The sequence below is a fragment of the Pituophis catenifer genome, unplaced genomic scaffold (assembly GCF_029215685.1).
Source record: "Pituophis catenifer annectens isolate HBS135680 unplaced genomic scaffold, rPitCat1.0.hap2 SCAF_4, whole genome shotgun sequence".
NCBI lineage: Eukaryota > Metazoa > Chordata > Lepidosauria > Squamata > Colubridae > Pituophis > Pituophis catenifer.
Genome location: NW_027256884.1, coordinates 54,263,660 through 54,281,827, shown reverse-complemented (window position 1 = coordinate 54,281,827; position 18,168 = coordinate 54,263,660). Strand labels below are relative to the sequence as shown.

The window sequence follows — 18,168 nt, the reverse complement described above, 5'->3', positions numbered from 1 at the left end:
CATATGGCCCATCTCCTTTCTGTATCTGATAGTTTACGGGACGTATAAGCACAGGGTTGTAAGATCCCGTTTTCATTCTTTTGCAAGAGTATTGCTCCTACAGCTACGTCGCTGGCGTCAGCTTGTACTACAAAAGGTTGTTCCATGTCGGGGTGTTTGAGCACAGGTTCAGCCGCAAACAGCCGTTTCAATTTTTCGAAAGCGGCTTGACAGTCCATAGTCCATTCTAGTGGTTTCGAGGGTTTGGGTTTTACTTCCCCTTTGGTTTTTAACAAGTCTGTAATTGGTAGTGCGATTTTCGCGAAAGAGGGGATAAATTGTCTATAGAAGTTAGCAAACCCTAAGAAACTTTGTAACTGTTTACGGGTGCGCGGTGCGGCCCATTCCAGCACTGCCCGGACCTTTTCAGGGTCCATCTCTATTCCCTCATGTGATATACGATATCCAAGATAGTCGATTTTGTCTTGGTGAAATTCACATTTAGAAAGTTTGGCATACAGTTCAGCTGCTCTGAGTTTCTTCAAGACCGTTCGAACCAACTTTACATGGTCGGCCATGTTGTCAGAATAGATCAGAATGTCATCCAAATAGACCAACACCACCTTATACAGGTGCTCGTGCAATACTTCATTGATCAACTGCATGAATACAGCCGGTGCTCCCTGTAGTCCAAAAGGGAGTACTCTAAACTGGAAACATCCCAGTGGGCAATTAAATGCTGTCTTCCATTCATCTCCCTCTTTTATTCTCACTCGGTAGTATGCCTCTCGTAAATCAAGTTTGGTGAAAATTTTTCCTTTCCCTAAGTGGGCTAACATGTCCTTCATGAGTGGGAGGGGGTAGACATTTTCTACGCAAATCGCGTTCATATTTCTATAATCAACCACTAAACGAAAGGATCCATCTTTCTTTTCGCGGAACATTACTGGCGCCGCCACCTTGGGTTTGGCTCATTCGATGAATCCCCGTTCTAAGTTTTTGTCAATAAAATTTCGCAATTCCCCCAACTCTCGAGGTGTCATGGGGTAAATTTTTGGTTTGGGAAGCTTCACCCTAGGGAGTATTTCAATGGTGCAGTCGGTGGCCCTGTGGGGAGGCAGAGCATCCGATGCCTTTTCACTAAAAACTTCCTTGAGATCCCAATATTCCTTTGGAATTTTCTCTTCTCCCTCAATATAGTTAATGGCTACTGCCACCCTTTCTGGTTTCATGTAGTCTCTCGGGGGGGGGGCTTCCCTTTCCGGAGTTGGTTCTGCCGTGCAGATGCGCAGGACCCCCGTCTTCCAATTTACCCGTGGGTTCCATTTTTGAAGCCAGGGCAGTCCTAGAATGAGGGGTCTTTCCATACCAGGGGCTACAATAAATCTGAGATTCTCTACATGATTTCCCAATTGCAGTTCAAGGGTTCGGTCATAAAGCTATCTGGGCCCCCTCCTGCAATCGACCCGTCTAATTGACAAAATGCAATGGGTCTTTTTAAAGTTTTTAGTCTCAGTTCCATTTCCTCCACTACTTTGGGGCTAATTATGCACCTAGTGCACCCCAAGTCCAACAGGGCTAACAATTGCACGTGAGCCCCTGTGGAGGGCACCCTTATTTCTACGGGGATGAGTAATGGTTCTTCCGTGTGACTCACCCGATCGTCGGTGTCAGAGTCAGAGTCCGTCTCATTGTCGTCATCATTGGTCAGAGTTCCCAACTCACCCTGGTTTCGGGGAGTGAACTCAACGACTTCCCCTTTCAGGGTGGTGCCGTGGGCTTTGGCGGGTATTTTGTCGCCTTTCTTCGGGCCGGCCCCGGTAGCTTTTGGCGGTGGCTTGGAGAAGCATTCGGCAGCCCGGTGCCCTTCTTTCCCACATTTGAAACAGGTGAAGGACTTTGACTTGGGTTTGAATTTGGCCTTCCCCCCAGTCATCTTTGGTGCCCCTTTACGGTGGAAAGAGGATGACTGGTCCCCCATACGCCTTCCTCGGAGTTCGCTCCATCTCAGCTCAATCTCCACATCCTCAGCTACTATGTACCATCTATGCAAATCTTCGGGGACCCCCATGCTTCTGCAATCTCGATATATCTCTTCATTCAACCCATCCTTGAAACTCTCCAAAAGAGCCATTTCTGACCAGCCTGTCATATAGGGTGCCAGCTCACAAAACTCTTGGATATACTCTGCCACCCATCTCCAGCCCTGCTGAATGCTCTGCATTCTGAGTCTGGCCTTTCGTTCAGCTAAATGGTCTTCAAAACGCTTCCTAAGGGCCCCCATGAACTGGTTGTAATTTCTCAGCAAGAGGGAGTTGTTATTGTGGAGAACCACCATCCACTCAGCAGCTGCTCCCTCTAGAGCGTTCGCGACGCTTCTCACTTTAGCAGCCTCTGATTCATAGTCCTCCCCCCAATCCTGCATGTGGTTCCACACTTGGGTCAGGAAAAATCCCAATGTTTTAGGATTTCCATCATACTTCCCAGGAAGGGGGGGGGGATTTTTGGCTTTTTACGTCTGCGGGGGGGGGGGCCTGCAGGGCTGGGGTTCTCTGGCCAGCTGCATCTCTCCCTCGAGCTGCCGAAACCTGGGAGGTTTCTTCCTCAAACTCTTCCTCTCCCCCACAGGCTGTCTCTTCTAGCTCCCCCCTGGGGTTTGCTCCCCCCTTCTCCACAGGAATTCCCAAAGACTCATGGTTTTTTCTGCTTTCTTCTACATCACGAATAAGCTGCAAGGCTTGTTCCATCATGAGACGTTCCTTTTGCTTTTGCATCCACACTGCCTCCTTTTTATGGGGTCTGGAAATCGTCACCCCCCGGGGGTCCTCTCCCCAGTCCGGCAGCCTCCTCACTCCTTTCGACCATTTAGCTTCCTCCGGCTCTAAACGGAGTCTTTCCAACCATTCTTCATTCTCTTTCTCCGCTTGGAGGGTGGCTGCCGTTGAACTCGCTGCCCCCATTTGCTCTTCTTCATCACTCCCTTGATCTGACATATTTTGGATTTACAGTCCCCTCGTTTTTTGTCCGGGATGACTGGATGTGACTTCCAGCTTAATGTCAGGTATGCTTCCTTCAATATCCAGGAAAGAAAAACCCAAACTCAATCATTTTGAAGAGATTAGTACTTTTACTGAATACGAAATGATCGCAACCCAGGTAAAGCTGGAAGTGAGCAAAACGCGCGAAATGCATCTACTAAGCTTCTCCTCCCCGTGTCCATTGATCATCAGCCAATCCAAAGGTCTCCCAAAGGTCAGGTGGCATCACGTCTGGCAGCGTCATTCATCAGGAATGTAGGGCAGTTGGTCAGCCGTCCCCTTTGAAGATTCACTTTCGTTTCTTATGAAGACACGTCCTACAAGGAAAAAAAACACCTCCTGCATCTTCCCACCCTTCGCCCCATAACTAATCCCTCCCCCGTTTCTTATGGCAGCTGAAGCAGGCAAAGCTGAGGCTGACAACTATAGTCCAATTCTAGAATGAATTATAAATCATGACAACTGAAAGAACTTTAAATGCTATTAATGATTTAAAAAATAATATATCATCCTGTTTGATTAAAAATTAATATTGTGGTTCATCTTTAACACGCTCCAATTTTCTTTCCATGTTTTCAAATTTGTTTACTACTGTTCAAATACTGCTTAGTACTGTTTAGTACTGTTGTGTAAAAACTGGTCTTTGCTCAGGGATAAAGCTGGAAAACCAATTTGGCTAAATAAAGGTACTTAAAAGAAAAGGGAAATATATAAATAGGAATGTTGGGGGTTTTGTTTGTTTGTTTTTCTCTCTTCCTCTCTGTCTTCCATGCAACCATGTGGTATGTTTGTTAAGATTTGTGCCTTCCCTGATTTAATTGAGATTTATGGTGGGAATGATCAGTGAGCGTAAACCTGAGAGTTCTGTTTTCCTCTCTTTTTCTCCTTGTTTTTGTGTATGTGTGTATGTCAAAGTCTCTGTTTGCCCTTGAGGAAATTGTAATTGTAAAACGTCTCCAATCCAAAAGACAAAAATTTTAAATTGCTACAAAGAAAACTGAAAAGCACTGAAAGAAAATGCCTTTACCCAGTTTAGTTTGGCCAGGTAAACAGGATGAGGAACACAGAGTTCAATTTTCTTTCCTCTCTGTACTTTTAAGAAAAGCCCAAGTTTAAGAGAGAATGTTTTAAGTTCACTTACGTGAAAAGTTTCATCCTTGCATTTACTGTGTGTTTAAATGATTTCATCTGTCCATCCTTTTCCTGAAGCATCTGAATCCAGTTTTCTTCCTTCCTCATCTGTGATGTCTCCATTTTGTTATAATTGCTTTACCTGTTTAATAACTGTAGTACTAATGTTTTTTCTCCCTCAAACTCTGCCTACAAGCTATCTAGCCCCCACCCCACCCATCTCTAATCATCTTTCAATGCTTTTCCTGGGAGGATCACCCACAAATGTGGGATGGGCAGTGGTGGGATTCAGCCAGTTCGCACCACTTCAGGAGAACCAGTGGTTAACTTTCTGAACAGTTTGGTGAACTGGTTGTTGGAAGAAATCATTAGGGCAGAGAACCGGTTGTCAGATTATTTGAATCCCACCACTGGGGATGGGGTCTTGTTCTCATGTCTTTCAGCTCTGCACAGATGACTCTGCAACCTGTGGAAGCTGATCCAGATGCTGCCTCCAGAGGAGACTGAAGGAAATGAATAATAAGTTACTCTTTTATAAAAGTGTTTGATGTATTAAAAAGCTATGATGTTCTTACTGTTGGAAACTGACCACAAATTGTAATTAGTAAAGACAATGTGTTATGACTTGCTAAAAGCTCCCTTGGAGACAGGAACCTACGCCTTGGACAAGACCACTATCAGTAAAAGTAAACATGATAAGATAGTTGTTATTAGGCAGGAAATGTCAAGATGACCCTTTAAAGTATAAAACAACTTGAAGAATGACTTAGGAGAGTAAAGGGGAGTTGGGAGGGATTCTTAGGTGTGGGGTGCATTGTATAGGAGTATAAAATGTGTAGCTTGAAAACTGCTTCTTGCTCTCTTTGAACTCAATCCATTTGGGAAGGGTCTAAGAGGCCGCACTTGCAACCGCTTTTTATTTTTCTTCATTTTATCTCCAATAAACCTTTGATTTTGTGAACGAGACTTGTTTATGAATTGTCAGGATTAAAATATTTGGGTCTTATATCTCACAAGACCTTCCATCCGTTTGAGCCAGGAATTGGGTTTGGATCCAGCCCTCCACTAGGAAATCATCACAGCAACCAGAGTGGAGCAGATCTTCCCAAGCCTGACTGACCACCCTTACCACCAAGCCAAGCCTAATGCCACCCAGCAGACATGAAAGAAAGGACCCTGAGATGGACAAGTAGACTGAAAGACTCTTTTCAATCCCCAAAAAACAGCTGTAAAGACTATGAGGGGAGGGTGTAAATTCATTGTAAGGTTTTCTTTCTTGTCTCATTTATGTTGTATTCAGTTAAATGGACTTTGGGGGATTGTATTTGGGAGTGGTTGCCACAAATTCTGAACACCTTGGACTTTTGTCTGGTGCGAGGGAAATTTGTCCAGAATGTCTGTATTGCCTGTATTTTAGAAGTAGCTGCATACACAAGCACACACAGAGAGACACACCATTCAGAATTAGACTGAGGTTATCCCTTTCACCTACCTCCACACAAAGCTTCTCGTAGGTTTGTTTTTGCTTTGTGGTACTAAGGCCCAAGCAGTCGTATCTCCCTGCTAATTCCATGGGGAGCAGCATCCCCCTCAGGGAAATTCCCTCACTTGAAGACATAACAGAAAAGAGATCTCCAAAACCGAAGCCCTGACTGTGACTCACAAACGATGCTGCCCAGTAAAGCAGGATATGTTGCACTGGTGGTCTGATGAGTAGGAGTCCCAGGGCTCATTGTGTGTAATTTTAAAAATACTAATATACTGATAATCCTGAAAGCTAAGAGCTAGGGCAGTTTTAGTAACTGCTCTATTTGTAGAACAAAGGCATGGGCTGGAGATTACAAGAACAAATCTTTATTAATGTAACAGCTAACACGTAATGAGTGCAACAGAACAGAACAAATTGGCTGACAGCTGCTTAAATAGCCGGCTGTCAAACAGATCGTCCAATCGGAGGCTGCACAGCAGTACGTCGGCCACCGTCGACTCCGCCCTGATCTCCTCAGTTCAGGGCCAGCTTTTGGCGAAGGTGGAGCTGGAATGCTGTCCTCGTGGGAGCTGTTGGGTTGCGGCTGCGGAGTGGGCGGAACAACGGCCGGCACGGGAGAACTGAATCGAACAGGTGAGTTTGCCGACGAGAATGCATCAGGTTGTAGTGCGACAGCAAGCAGAGCAGGTGTTGGAGTACTGGTGGTTGTGTGCAGTGGCCTATCATCATCCGCTGGTGCCACTTGCTTACATGGAAGGTCTGTTGTGGAAGGGATCCTCCTCCATAGTTGGTTCACATGCTGCCTCCAGATGCGTCCATTGTCGAGCTGGACCCTATAAGAGTAGGGTCTGGTTAATTGGCAGATGTGGCCCGGCACCCACTTACAGTCAGTCCCGAAGTTTGGTGCGTAGACAGGGTCTCCGATCGTGAATGCCCAACACTGGGACATAAGGCCCTTTGGAACTTTGGGTGTGTATGCTGGGTGTAATCTTTCCAAAACTGTCCAGAGCCACCGACCCATGAGCATTTCAGCCGGACTTGTCTTGGTATCTGGGCATGGGGTTGTGTGCTGAGCTAATAGGTATTGGGTGATTTTCTGATGCCAATTTGCAGTACCCAGGCGACTAAGTGCCTCTTTAACCGATCTCACAGCCCTTTCCACCCGTCCATTCACGGCCGGATGGAAAGGGGCCGTCATTGTATGGTGAATGCCCAGTTTGGCTACAAACCGTTGGAATAGTGCCAACGTAAACTGAGGCCCATTATCACTAACTATGGTATCGGGTAGACCATGCATTGTGAACCACCCCTCCAGGACCCGGATGACGGCGTCAGACGTCGTAGAATGCATAAGGGCCAACTCTACCCATTTAGAGTAGGCATCTACGACGACCAGGAAAATATGACCCTGGAAGGGGCCAACGAAATACATATGGATTCGGGCCCACGTTGCCAGGGGTACCTCCCACTCCCTGGAGGGGGCTGCCGGGGGAGCAGGCCGGGACACTTCGCACTGGGGGCACGTAGCAACCCACTGCTCAATCTCGCTATCCATGCCGGGCCACCACACATAGCTGCGGCCCAGCCCCTTCATGCGGATGATACCTGGATGAGTGTTGTGTAGATGGGCTAGAACGGGGCACCACAACCCTTCAGGGACAACGACTCTATTTCCCCAAAGGAGACAGCCCTTTTGGGTCAACAGTTCATTTTGCCTGCGGAAGAAGGGCAGGAGATCTGCATGCACGGGACCCTTAGGCCACCCCCTGCGGACCCAATCTAAGACCTTGGAAATAGCGGGATCTGCCAGAGACCCAGCGCTGATGTCAGAAGCCGTTAGGGGAAAGTCAAAGTCCTCAATGAGGAGGACTAAAGAGGTGGGAGCTGGATCTGAGGCCGGGGCAGGCACAGGGCACCGGCTCAAAGCATCGGCATGGCCGATGGCCGAGCCAGGCCGGTAGACTAGGTGGTAGGAGTACCCGGCCAAAAACTCCGTCCAGTGGGACATGCGGGGTGATCACCAGTGAGCAACCCTAGGAGGGACTTATGGTCAGTGACCAGTGTAAAGGACCGGCCATAAAGATAATAATGGAATCGTTTGACTCCGGCGACTGCCGCCAGAGCCTCCCGATCCAATTGGCTGTAATTCCTTTCTGGTGCGGAAAGGGTACGGGAATAAAAAGCAATCGGTGCCTCGATGCCAGTTGGGAAGACATGACTCAAAATGGTGCCAATGCCATAAGGCTAGGCATCGCAAGTCAAGGACAAGGGCATGCTCTCATCGTATTGGACGAGAACCGCCTTAGATGTCAGCGCGTCTTTGACACCTTGGAATGATGCAGCAGCGGTGCGACTCCACCCCCAGGAAGACTTAGAGTCCAGGAGACAGTGGAGGGGCTCGGCAAGGGATGCCTTATGAGGCAAAACAATAAAGTAAAAATTGAGGAGTCCAAGGAACGCCTGCAGCTCCGCCTTGCATGTGGGCGTGGGGGCGTTTTTAATGGCCGCGACCTTGGAAGGGGTAGAGTGGATTCCCTGGGCATCGATGAGGAACCCCAGGAACTCCACTTGCGGAACCCCTATAATGCACTTTGATCTCTTGAGGCGGAGTCCGGCACTGCGCAAACGGCCCAATATGGACCATAGCTTAGCTAGGAGGTCGGATTGGTCTCCAGCAGAGACCAAAACATTGTCGAAGTAGGGTACCACCCTGGGAATTCCCTGAAACAATCATTCCATGATGGAATATTCCCGGGGCGACATTCACTCCGAACTGAAGCCGGGTGCATTTAAATGCACCCTGGTGAGTGACAATGGTTTGGGCCATGGCTGTCGCCTCATCAACCGGTAATTGTTGATAAGCCTGGGCCAGGTCCAGCTTGGCAAATACCTTGCTGTGACCCAGGGAGTGCAGCAAGTGCTGCACTACTGGCACCGGGTACGGGTTGGCCTGCAGCGCCTTATTAATAGAACATTTATAGTCAGCGCAAATTCTGATTGAGCTGTCCTGTTTTAAGGGGATTACAATAGGGGTCTCCCAAGCCGAATGATCCACGGAGACTAACACAAGCTACAAGCTTATCTAGCTCTGCATCTACCCATGGGCGCAAAGCTAAAGGCACTCTCTGCAGTTTGAGGCAGACTGGCATCACCTGGGGGTCCAAATTGAAGGATATGGGCCTACCCGTATATTTACCCAACTGGTCCGCAAATACGTCTGCGAATTCTCGGGCCAGGATAGATGGGACATCAGGGCCTACCCTATGCACTCCAGAAATGGACAATTTTAAAGCGGCAAACCAGTCCAGCCCTAAGAGGGTAGGACGGTCATCCCTTACCACAATTAGTGGCAATTTACCAGAGAACGAACGGAAAGATACCAGGAAAGTGTCATACCCCAGAGTGGGGATAGCCTTTCCTTGATAGTCCTTTAAGAGGACAGGGCAAGGCTTGAGCCGGCGGCGGGACAACCCCAACAACAACTTAGAGAGGGTCGCCCACAGTATGAGTGACTTGGAAGACCCCATGTCAACCTCCATTTTACAGGCCGCTCCTTCCAAACCCACTGTGAGGAATAGCTTGTTGGGAGAAGCTGAAGAAGTGGCGTTGCTCACAGCAATGTCAGGCAGGTCCTCGTAGCGGGTGACAGCGAGGCAATCCTCGCGGTGAGTAGACACTTTCCGTCCATGAAGGCGCTCTGGGAGGGGGCCAGAGGGAACATCAGACATTGGGGCGGGCGCTCTGCAGACCCGCGATAAATGGCCCCTCTTGCCGCAGCGGTGGCACACGACAGTCTTGAAACAGCAGTAAATTTCTCTCCAGAACTTTTGCCCTGGCTGCTAGACCTTCATGGGTTGAAAAGCCACTGAAGGGATACTTTTCTGCTGCCTCTATCAGTGCCTTCCCCTTTGCATCAGAAAAATTAAAAGCACCCATCAAGTCTCCCTGATCAGATCAATTTTTAATCTTTTGCCAATAACATGTGTGTTCCACCCACATATTTTGGCAAAAAGGGAGGAATTGTAAGAAAGTTAGCACCCACCCATCTCCTAGAAGAATGAAATATTCTAGGAAATATTAAAAAGGCAGAATATTATACCTTCCTGGATGAGAAAAGAAGAAATATGCTCTTGGAAAGCAGCCCCCACCTTTGTTAATAGCCCCAGAAAGACTTGTGCCAACCTATCTACAAGACAAAAGACTGGGCCATCTTAACTAGAAAAGACCTTCAGCTCCAGGGTGATAGGATTAGTCCTCACTCATGATCCAAACTAGGACAAAGTCATTAAGTCATAATAGGAATTGCCCAAAGCCCCTTCATTACATCACCCAGCAAGATTCAACCAAGCCTGGGACTCAAGAAAGCCTACAAAGTTTCCCCTGCATGGCCCCATGGGAGTCTGACAACCAATCAGGAACAGGAAGCTCTAAGGCGGGATCCAAGAGAAGGTATAAATCTCTCTCTCTCTCATCTCAAACCATGTGGTCCTGTCCATCATTAAACCATCTTTCCAAACAGCTTCCATGTTTCCAGTGTCTTTCTCCCCACTTGGAACTGAACCCAGATGGACATTTCTTCCAACAAGATAATGCATTGACACACAGACTTCCTGTAAATGCTGATCCATACAAGCAGTACTAAGTAGCCCCATATGAAGTAACCCACAGAAAAAATTACAAGAGACACTGATGAGATATGTAGTTATTAAAAAAATAGTTCAATTAATGAATTAAAACAATATCTGAGATAACTTTTGTCAGTTCAATGGGCAACAATTTAGGCTGCTAAAACTCCGATATTAATAGGGGGAAGAATCATCCTTCTGACCTTGGGGACAATTAAACTTTAGTGGAGGTATTTTCCCTGTACTGAAAAGCATGTGCACTTTCTAGGATTAATTATTGGCATTATATATTATTATGCTTTCTCAATAGTGCCTGTTGCCATAATACATTGAGCACAATTTTGTGGCTCAATTAGATCCCACAAAGCTCATCCACAGTTAATTAGTAGTGTTGTATAATATTCTCAGTCACTGCTCTCTAGTAATTATATTCTCTTTGCCCTTTCTTTCACATTGTATTTTTCCCCCTTCAAGTTCTTATAAATAAATGAAAAAATCTGATCCATTAATTGAAGCAATAGGGGTCTGTACATTACTGGCCTCTGATTGGGATCAATTGGCAGGAGTCAATACTAAAGCTCTGCTTTGCCATCTATAAGGCATTTGAAATCAATTTTCCATAGCAATAGCTCCTATGGTGAATAGCTTTGCATACTTATGCTGTGAAAAGAAAAGGAAGCCAGCCCGAACAAGAAAAGATAACTCATGTATTGTGAGGCAAATTCAAGTTAGTTCAGTGAACTGAAGAAAAATCTCTTCATACTTACCTTAACTCACAACAATAAAAATAGTATTTTTTAAAATTTTGCCGGATAAACCTAATTTTATAAGACAATGTCCTGCTGTGGAATTAAATTAAACCACTGACATAATTTGTAAAAATAGTGAAGGAGGACGTGAACATATAAATTAAGAAATTACAACTGGTTGCAATGACATTCAAGGATGGACATTCCATACACATAATATCTCTAGCTTTTATGAACAAAAATATGAGCTGCAAGATTTGTAAACACCACCTGGAAACAAAACAGCCACCACAGAAGAATAAGGAACTACAGTTGCCTGTTCAGATTCAAAGAATCAGGTGCTAACTGGCCGTATTGGGCTCTGATAGTAAATTGGGTTTTCTTTTACTTTACCAGATATTTTCAGCCGATATTTCAAATAAAAATAATTTTAAAAAAAGAGACTCAGTGATTGAGCAAAAAGACAACCGTAGTGTCCTCCTAATAAGAATTATAAGCCACCCGGTTAGGATCAAAAATATTATAAGTCAAAATGCAGTGTTAACAGTTTACTTATTTTAAAAAACACAGAGATCTTGTACTGTTTGACTTATAGATATCAAGCTAGTCCTTTAAGAAGTTCCTTATGTCAGATCCCTAAAAGTGATACTGCCATTCAAGTGGAGGAAAGGGGGACTTGGATTCGATTTACTAGCATGGCCTGTGTCATCAGATATTTTACAACCTATATCCTGGCGCCAAGGAAGCCTGAGATTCCCTTTACCTGCAGGAATTTTTATGATAGCCATGTGGGTTGTCTCACTTTAAAGGGTAGTGGTGGGAATGCATGTTTGTTCGGGTTCTCAAAGGAAATAGTAAAGAACACATCTTCACATTTGTGTATTGGCTGAAATCTGCATTCTGACTTAAAGGGAGGGGTCTCTACCACTTTAATCCTACTGCTTTGCCTAAGGGTATTCAGATTGGATTTTAGCTGGATGGTTTTCACTTCTGCTTAATAAAATAATCCTTTTGAACAACTACGTTTCAAGAGTTCGTACTTCTTAAGTTGGAAGGAGAGGCGATCCTTACACCTTAAGATACAGTTACTATCCCAAGATCACTCAGTAAGGTTTGTGAATTTAAGTTTGCATCACCTAGCCCTAGACAATCACATGCTGATCCTAGCCAAAAACACACTATTCTTGTTTTTAAAGTGTGATCATATTATTGTTATCATTACTTGACTAAACAAATGTCTAACTAGAAGTGGGAGGAAGAGAACAGGCTATTTTAATCTGAAAAGTTACAAGCAGGATCATATCGGCAAGTACACCACATTCACGTTGTCAGAACTGAACCTAGAAAAAAGACTCACCTCTCACATACCATTTCTTTGCAAGTCATACTGCTTATGTCAAAGTTTATTTTGAAAATGAAAATATTGATTTTAATGAAGTATTTATCCTCCTGAGCAGTGGTGGGTTGCTCCTGGTTCTGTCCGGTTCTTGAGAACCAGTAGTAAAAGCGGCAGGAGGTTCTGCCCACCCACCTGGACATCATAAGGTATGATTTGTGCAGAAGTGCACGCTAGTGAGCAAAGAAAGCACTCCCATTGCAAACCAGTAGTAAAGGTAAGTAGAACCCACCCCTGCTCCTGAGGCAGCTTTAGTTAATCCACACAGACATATTATTTATATTGTACAGGAATAAACCATTTCTAATGTGGGATTTCAATTTCTCATTCATCTTCAGAAGCAATCCTATGCATTTAAGTAATTTTCCTTTGGTTCAGCACACAAATAGTGGTATGAATCATATCTTCTACATACAATTTCATTTCTTTTATTATTCAAATCTTGGAACAAATTTCAGTTCACTCTTTACATTCTGGATTTCTGAGAGATTAACTGCTGGGCCTGGTAACTTCTTGGCTCCTGTGAGAGTCTTTTTCTTTTCTTCTTCAGGTGGAGTTGGAAGACTCTATATAAAAATAATAAACTTAATTCTTCAATTGATTGTAACAAGGAACCAGAAAATAGAGAAAATTACACAGTTAAAGTTAAAATAAAAGAATATATTTAATAACATACTAGCATAAAGTAAATTTTCCATATTATCAAAATTGGAATTCCCTTCTTTACAGAACAAGTAACAATTTGATATCATCCTGATGATTTGGACTACAATTCTCATAATTGCTTTCATTGGCCATGTTGCTGATGCTGGTGGGAAGGTGGGGGAGGGGGGCTGACATTCAAAACACCTGTCACATGCCTATTTCTGTTTAGCAGTAACCAGGTAATTTTTGAGAGCTTCAACAAATAATTCATTATAGTATCTGACACTCACACAAGGACTTCAAAGGGGAATAGCAAAGAGGTCAAAGGACAATGCATTCATAATGACATAATCCGTTAAGTGCCATGACTTATGTCCGGCCCAAATACATCAGTGTGGCATTGATGTGATTATGTTGCACATGTCATCATTTTGGCATTACCACAGTTTGCTGTGGGGCTTAAAGTGTTATTGGTTATTTAAAATTTAGCGGTACCCAATTTTGAAAGTGTACACCTAGTAATATGCCATAGCTATACCACTGATGGGTGGAATTCATCTGAATGAGGATTATCCCTCATTTCTACATGACATGATATTATTGACAAGTTCAACTCTTTTTCAAGACTCTTTTCTACAACTGTATATTTAAGAAATAATTTTGGGAAAAAAATCTTTAGCTCTCAGGTAAGCCCACTTCCCATCTGGTATGAACTAAAATTATCTGCCTTTTTTCAGGATTACATGGGAATCTGAAAAATGTTGAAGATGCTTTAAAAAATCAACTAGTTAAAGATAATGGAGCTGTTAAAACAGCAATGTACTGTTTCAGATTTAAGTAAGTGGAAGCCTGAAGAAAGTCAATCTGTTTTAATGAATAATAGATGAATGTTGTATTATGTGAGGTCTAGGGCACTTCTGAATTATTTTCAAAGTAACTAGCCAATTCTCTTCAACTCCTGAAATAATTTCTCCATGATTCCAATATTTCTCCACCTGGCAAGGTGTTATACCATTTTGATTTTGTATATGTTTCTCAATCCTGAATACATGTTTATCTAACAAATACAAAACATATTTCAGAATTAATCTAGAATTATCATAAATGTATTGCTCAAGTTGCTTCATCACTTATTTGTTTATGGTACACAATATATAGCTTTGCTGTGCATACACATAGACATACACACATAGAGATGAGTGTGCAAGAATATTTCATACGAATCCAATCCATGTGAAAAAAAATGAATAAAGGAACAGGGCCCCTCCCCTTTTCCTATTGATAAAATATGTTGCATGCATTTGTCTTGTCTGATGCATTTAAAACCCTGCAGCCAGCTGTGATTGTGAAAAAGTGGCATTTGGTTCATTTCTCAATGAGGCATCTTCTTCACTTTCGGTGCAATGGCTGGTGCTAAGATGAGGGAGAGGTATTGTACATTGTAACAAGTATGGTTTCATGAAACTATGAGAAACAAAATATATAAAGTAGTTGGAATTGGGAGTAATTTAAAAATATCCCTAATGCCACTTTACTGAAAAAGAGAAGAGATCAATCCCCTCATGCCATCATTCAAAAGCAAGCGTAAAACTAACAAAATTATTTCATATGACAGCTTTCCTTTGGACTACAGTACTGCGGAAACAATAGCAAAGAATTGCAAATGGTCAATAATAAATTCTGGCTGCATTTGAAACTGTATTACAACACAAATACAGTATGTATTTTCTTAAGTTGAAATGACTGAAAACAAAATATGACAAGGATACTATCAAATATTAAAAAGAGATAATGGTGTGAAGTCACAAACCTAAAATTTATACTTGTTTGTTCAGGGAGTCCTTAAAATTGCAAAATACACACTATGTCAGGGCACTCAGTGCATAAGGCAGATTGACTAAATGATAGCATATCTTTATTTACAGAGAAAGAAAGACCATTTCCTTATATCTATTTATCCTTTTGCAAATTAACATTGTTTTGCCCACTGGATCAGGGAATAATGAAGGCATGGAAAATTCTTTACTGAAAGCTGATTCCATTTTGCAATAAGAAATAAGAAGTATGTGGGTTTTTGTTATGACTGTGCTATTATCTAGAAAGATTTAACTCCAGAAGTTTCATTTAAAATCACAATTTTTTTTCCAACCACTCATGTGTTGGAAGTCCAAATCCAGAAATATTGGTTCTTCTGCACATCATGATCTGCTGGCCACAGCGGGGTAGTAGGATGTAAATAAACAGTTGAGCATTTACTCACTATATCCCCTCTTTGTTGCACTGCCTGTTCTTTATCTAAGGGGCTGCTAATATGAAGGCACTGTCTTTGCCTTTCACTCATCCTTGCTCACATTAAATTCCCCCTCTCAGGAATGCTGACATGCATCTAAAATTAGAATTTGATTTGACATGTCAAAAGTCAATTATATGTCTCTTGATAGTAAATTAGTTTATTTGACAGTCTCTAACTGAACAGAGTGTATTTTTATCAGAAATATTCACACCTCCTACATTTTCTTGCTTTGTGCCCTTTCACTCAGTTTCCATCTATACCCAAAGATCTACCCCCCAAATTTCAGCCAACTGAAAACTTTGTTGATAATCCAAGAACTTTCATTTATATACTATGTCTTGGGATTTTCACCCTAACCCTAACTCTAAAATGTAGTCCCTTCCCCAATTTTAATTTTAAAACCTCAATGTAGATCTCCCATGGCCTTGATCTAAATCATCTGTTTTTATTTCTAAATCAGCTATGATAAGGCTGTCCCCTGATACTACTAGACGACATCACTAGGGCTCACTGCCTTAGAAGAGTGAGGAAAATCCTCAGGGATAACTCACACCCTGGTCAGCACTTCTTTATTCTCCTTCCATCGGGAAGAAAATATAGAAGCACAGGCAGCTGCACAAACAGTCTGAACAACAGTTTTTATCCGTGGGCTGTCAGGCTCCTGAATGAAAAATAACTACAACATAGTACGATTGACTTGTGGGGCCGATGCAATGTGCAATAAATTTACATGGTGCAATAGGATTGGGTGTTTGTTAATAGGATTCACTGGGATAGGGATTTTTTTTTGTCTTTCACTGTGAGTTGTATTGTGTTGGGGGGCTGCACGAAGGGAGGCTCAGCCAATCTCATAGTACACATGTTGTACTCTGACAATAAAGGTTTGAAAATAGATATATCCAAAGTTCAGTCAGTTTCTCTCTGTGCCTCTCTCTCAAAGACATAAATGTGTGCCCATGCGCGCGCACACACAGAGAGAGAAAGAAAAAAATTCTATTTGCAATGCCAAAGCTCTGCAGAATTTGTGGGAGGGATACTTTTTCCATCAGAGGGAATCGTCTCTGTTTACCAGTTTCTGGGTTTAACCCAGCCTCCCTTCCTACCACAAAGGTACATTTGCTGTACTGCCTTGGCATAAATAGCAAGACTTCTTTGTTTTCAGAAATCATGAGGTAAATGACACAATGTGAAATAAAAATGTGCATGGGATACAGGGCATTAGCTAAGAGTCTTTATTTGTCCTTTTGGATAACTCAAAGGAAGAACTGATAGTGTTATGCTGTTCTCAGCCTTTCGAGGTCAACAGTGTTTCACTAGATGATCCTCGATTATAGTATTATGAGAAACAAAGCTGTATTAACCATATCTACATCGAAGCACTATTTTAGTCCTCTTTGCTAAGCCAGCAATTCTGGTGAAAACTCCCATTTTTCTATACAGCTGGCATCCTGAGAATATATCAGCACAGTGCATAATCTCTGAGTTTTTGAAATATGGGCAGTTGTTGCTGGCTTGTAAAGTAGTCTCCAGATTAGAGGTCCTCCCTGTATAAATTAGGCAAGCATGTTGAGGAAAAAAAACCTGGACTGTGGTTCTGCTTGTAACATCCTGGTCAAAATATGCCAAAAATAGCATCCTAACCATTATCAGTAATGGTGCATAAGGCATAGGTATGACTAAGACTACCATGTTTCCCTGAAAATGCGACCTATCCCAAAAACAAAACCTAGCCCGATTTTCACGCCTGTGCCTAATGTAAACCCTACCCCAAAAATAAGCCCTAGTTAAGCCCCACCCATCATCTGGTTGTACAAGGTGGGGCGAGTCGCAGGCATAAAAATCAAGAGAGGGTGGGCCTGGGGATGGATCTGCCCCATATACCCCACACCTGCTTACTTTAAGACCACTGCAGCCAGGCCTCCCATACCCCAACAACTGTTGTGCCACTGCATGACTTCTGCAGCCACCTACCGCCACTTACAGCCGGACGCCACATGGTGCATCATGCCTGTGCCACTGCTTGCAGCTGAACACCACAAGCCTCATCGTGCCGATGCCGCTGCTCACAGCAGAACACTGCAAGGCTCATCGTGCCAATGCCACTGCTCGCATGTGAAATGGCACAGCCTCCTGCCGCAAATGATGGCACTAGTACAACAAGCCATGCGGCATCCTGCCATGAGCTGCTGCATCATGATGACGAGCCATGCAGCATCTGGCTGCAAGCGGCTGTGAGCAGCTGCAGAATATATCAGGCAGTGGCGCGACAGGTGTTGGGGCATGGGAGGCGCGGGTGTGGTGGTCCGGGGTAAGTCATCCCCTGAAAATAAGACCTGGTGCTTATTTGGGGGCCAAAAAGAAAATAAAACTGGGTCTTGTTTTCCAGGAAACATGGTAGTAATCTTATCTACTTTTTCTTTATGTGAATGCCTTGATTGACCACTATCAGGATAAGTGGTGAAGGTCCATCTGTTGATGATCACAATATATGGAATTGCAATTTGGAATGTTTTTAAAAATATTTTTATTGAATTATGATTAAAAAACAATATCAGATAACTACATTAACATAAATCCAAGATGCAGGGGGGGTGAGATATAGAAAATACAAAAAAACAAACATCCCACTAAAATAGACAGGCACTATACATTTACAAATTTACCATATATGTAAATTATACCATATTATAGTGTGTCATTTGAAGAGGCCTTGTTAATTCACATCTCAGCTATTATGTTATCTAGAGTATTCCAATATTGGGCAATTATTATTTTGGCTACTGTATAGATAATATTGCAATTTCGACTATGAGGCATGTATTA

The 18,168-nt window shown here is 43.3% G+C and overlaps 1 protein-coding gene across 2 annotated transcripts in view; it reads right to left on the bottom strand.

The window, feature by feature from the left end:
- Positions 1 to 12,257: 12,257 nt before the first annotated feature.
- The window catches only part of SMPX (small muscle protein X-linked), a 54,577-nt gene continuing 48,666 nt past the window's right edge, over positions 12,258 to 18,168 (bottom strand). Inside the window, exon 5 of one of the 2 annotated variants that reach the window (XM_070944026.1) lies at positions 12,258 to 12,973. In XM_070944026.1, coding sequence (XP_070800127.1) covers positions 12,839 to 12,973 — 135 coding nt within the window. In that variant the 3' untranslated portion in view covers positions 12,258 to 12,838. The remainder of the gene's footprint in view (positions 12,974 to 18,168) is intronic. The other variant, XM_070944027.1, reaches the window with a different exon arrangement.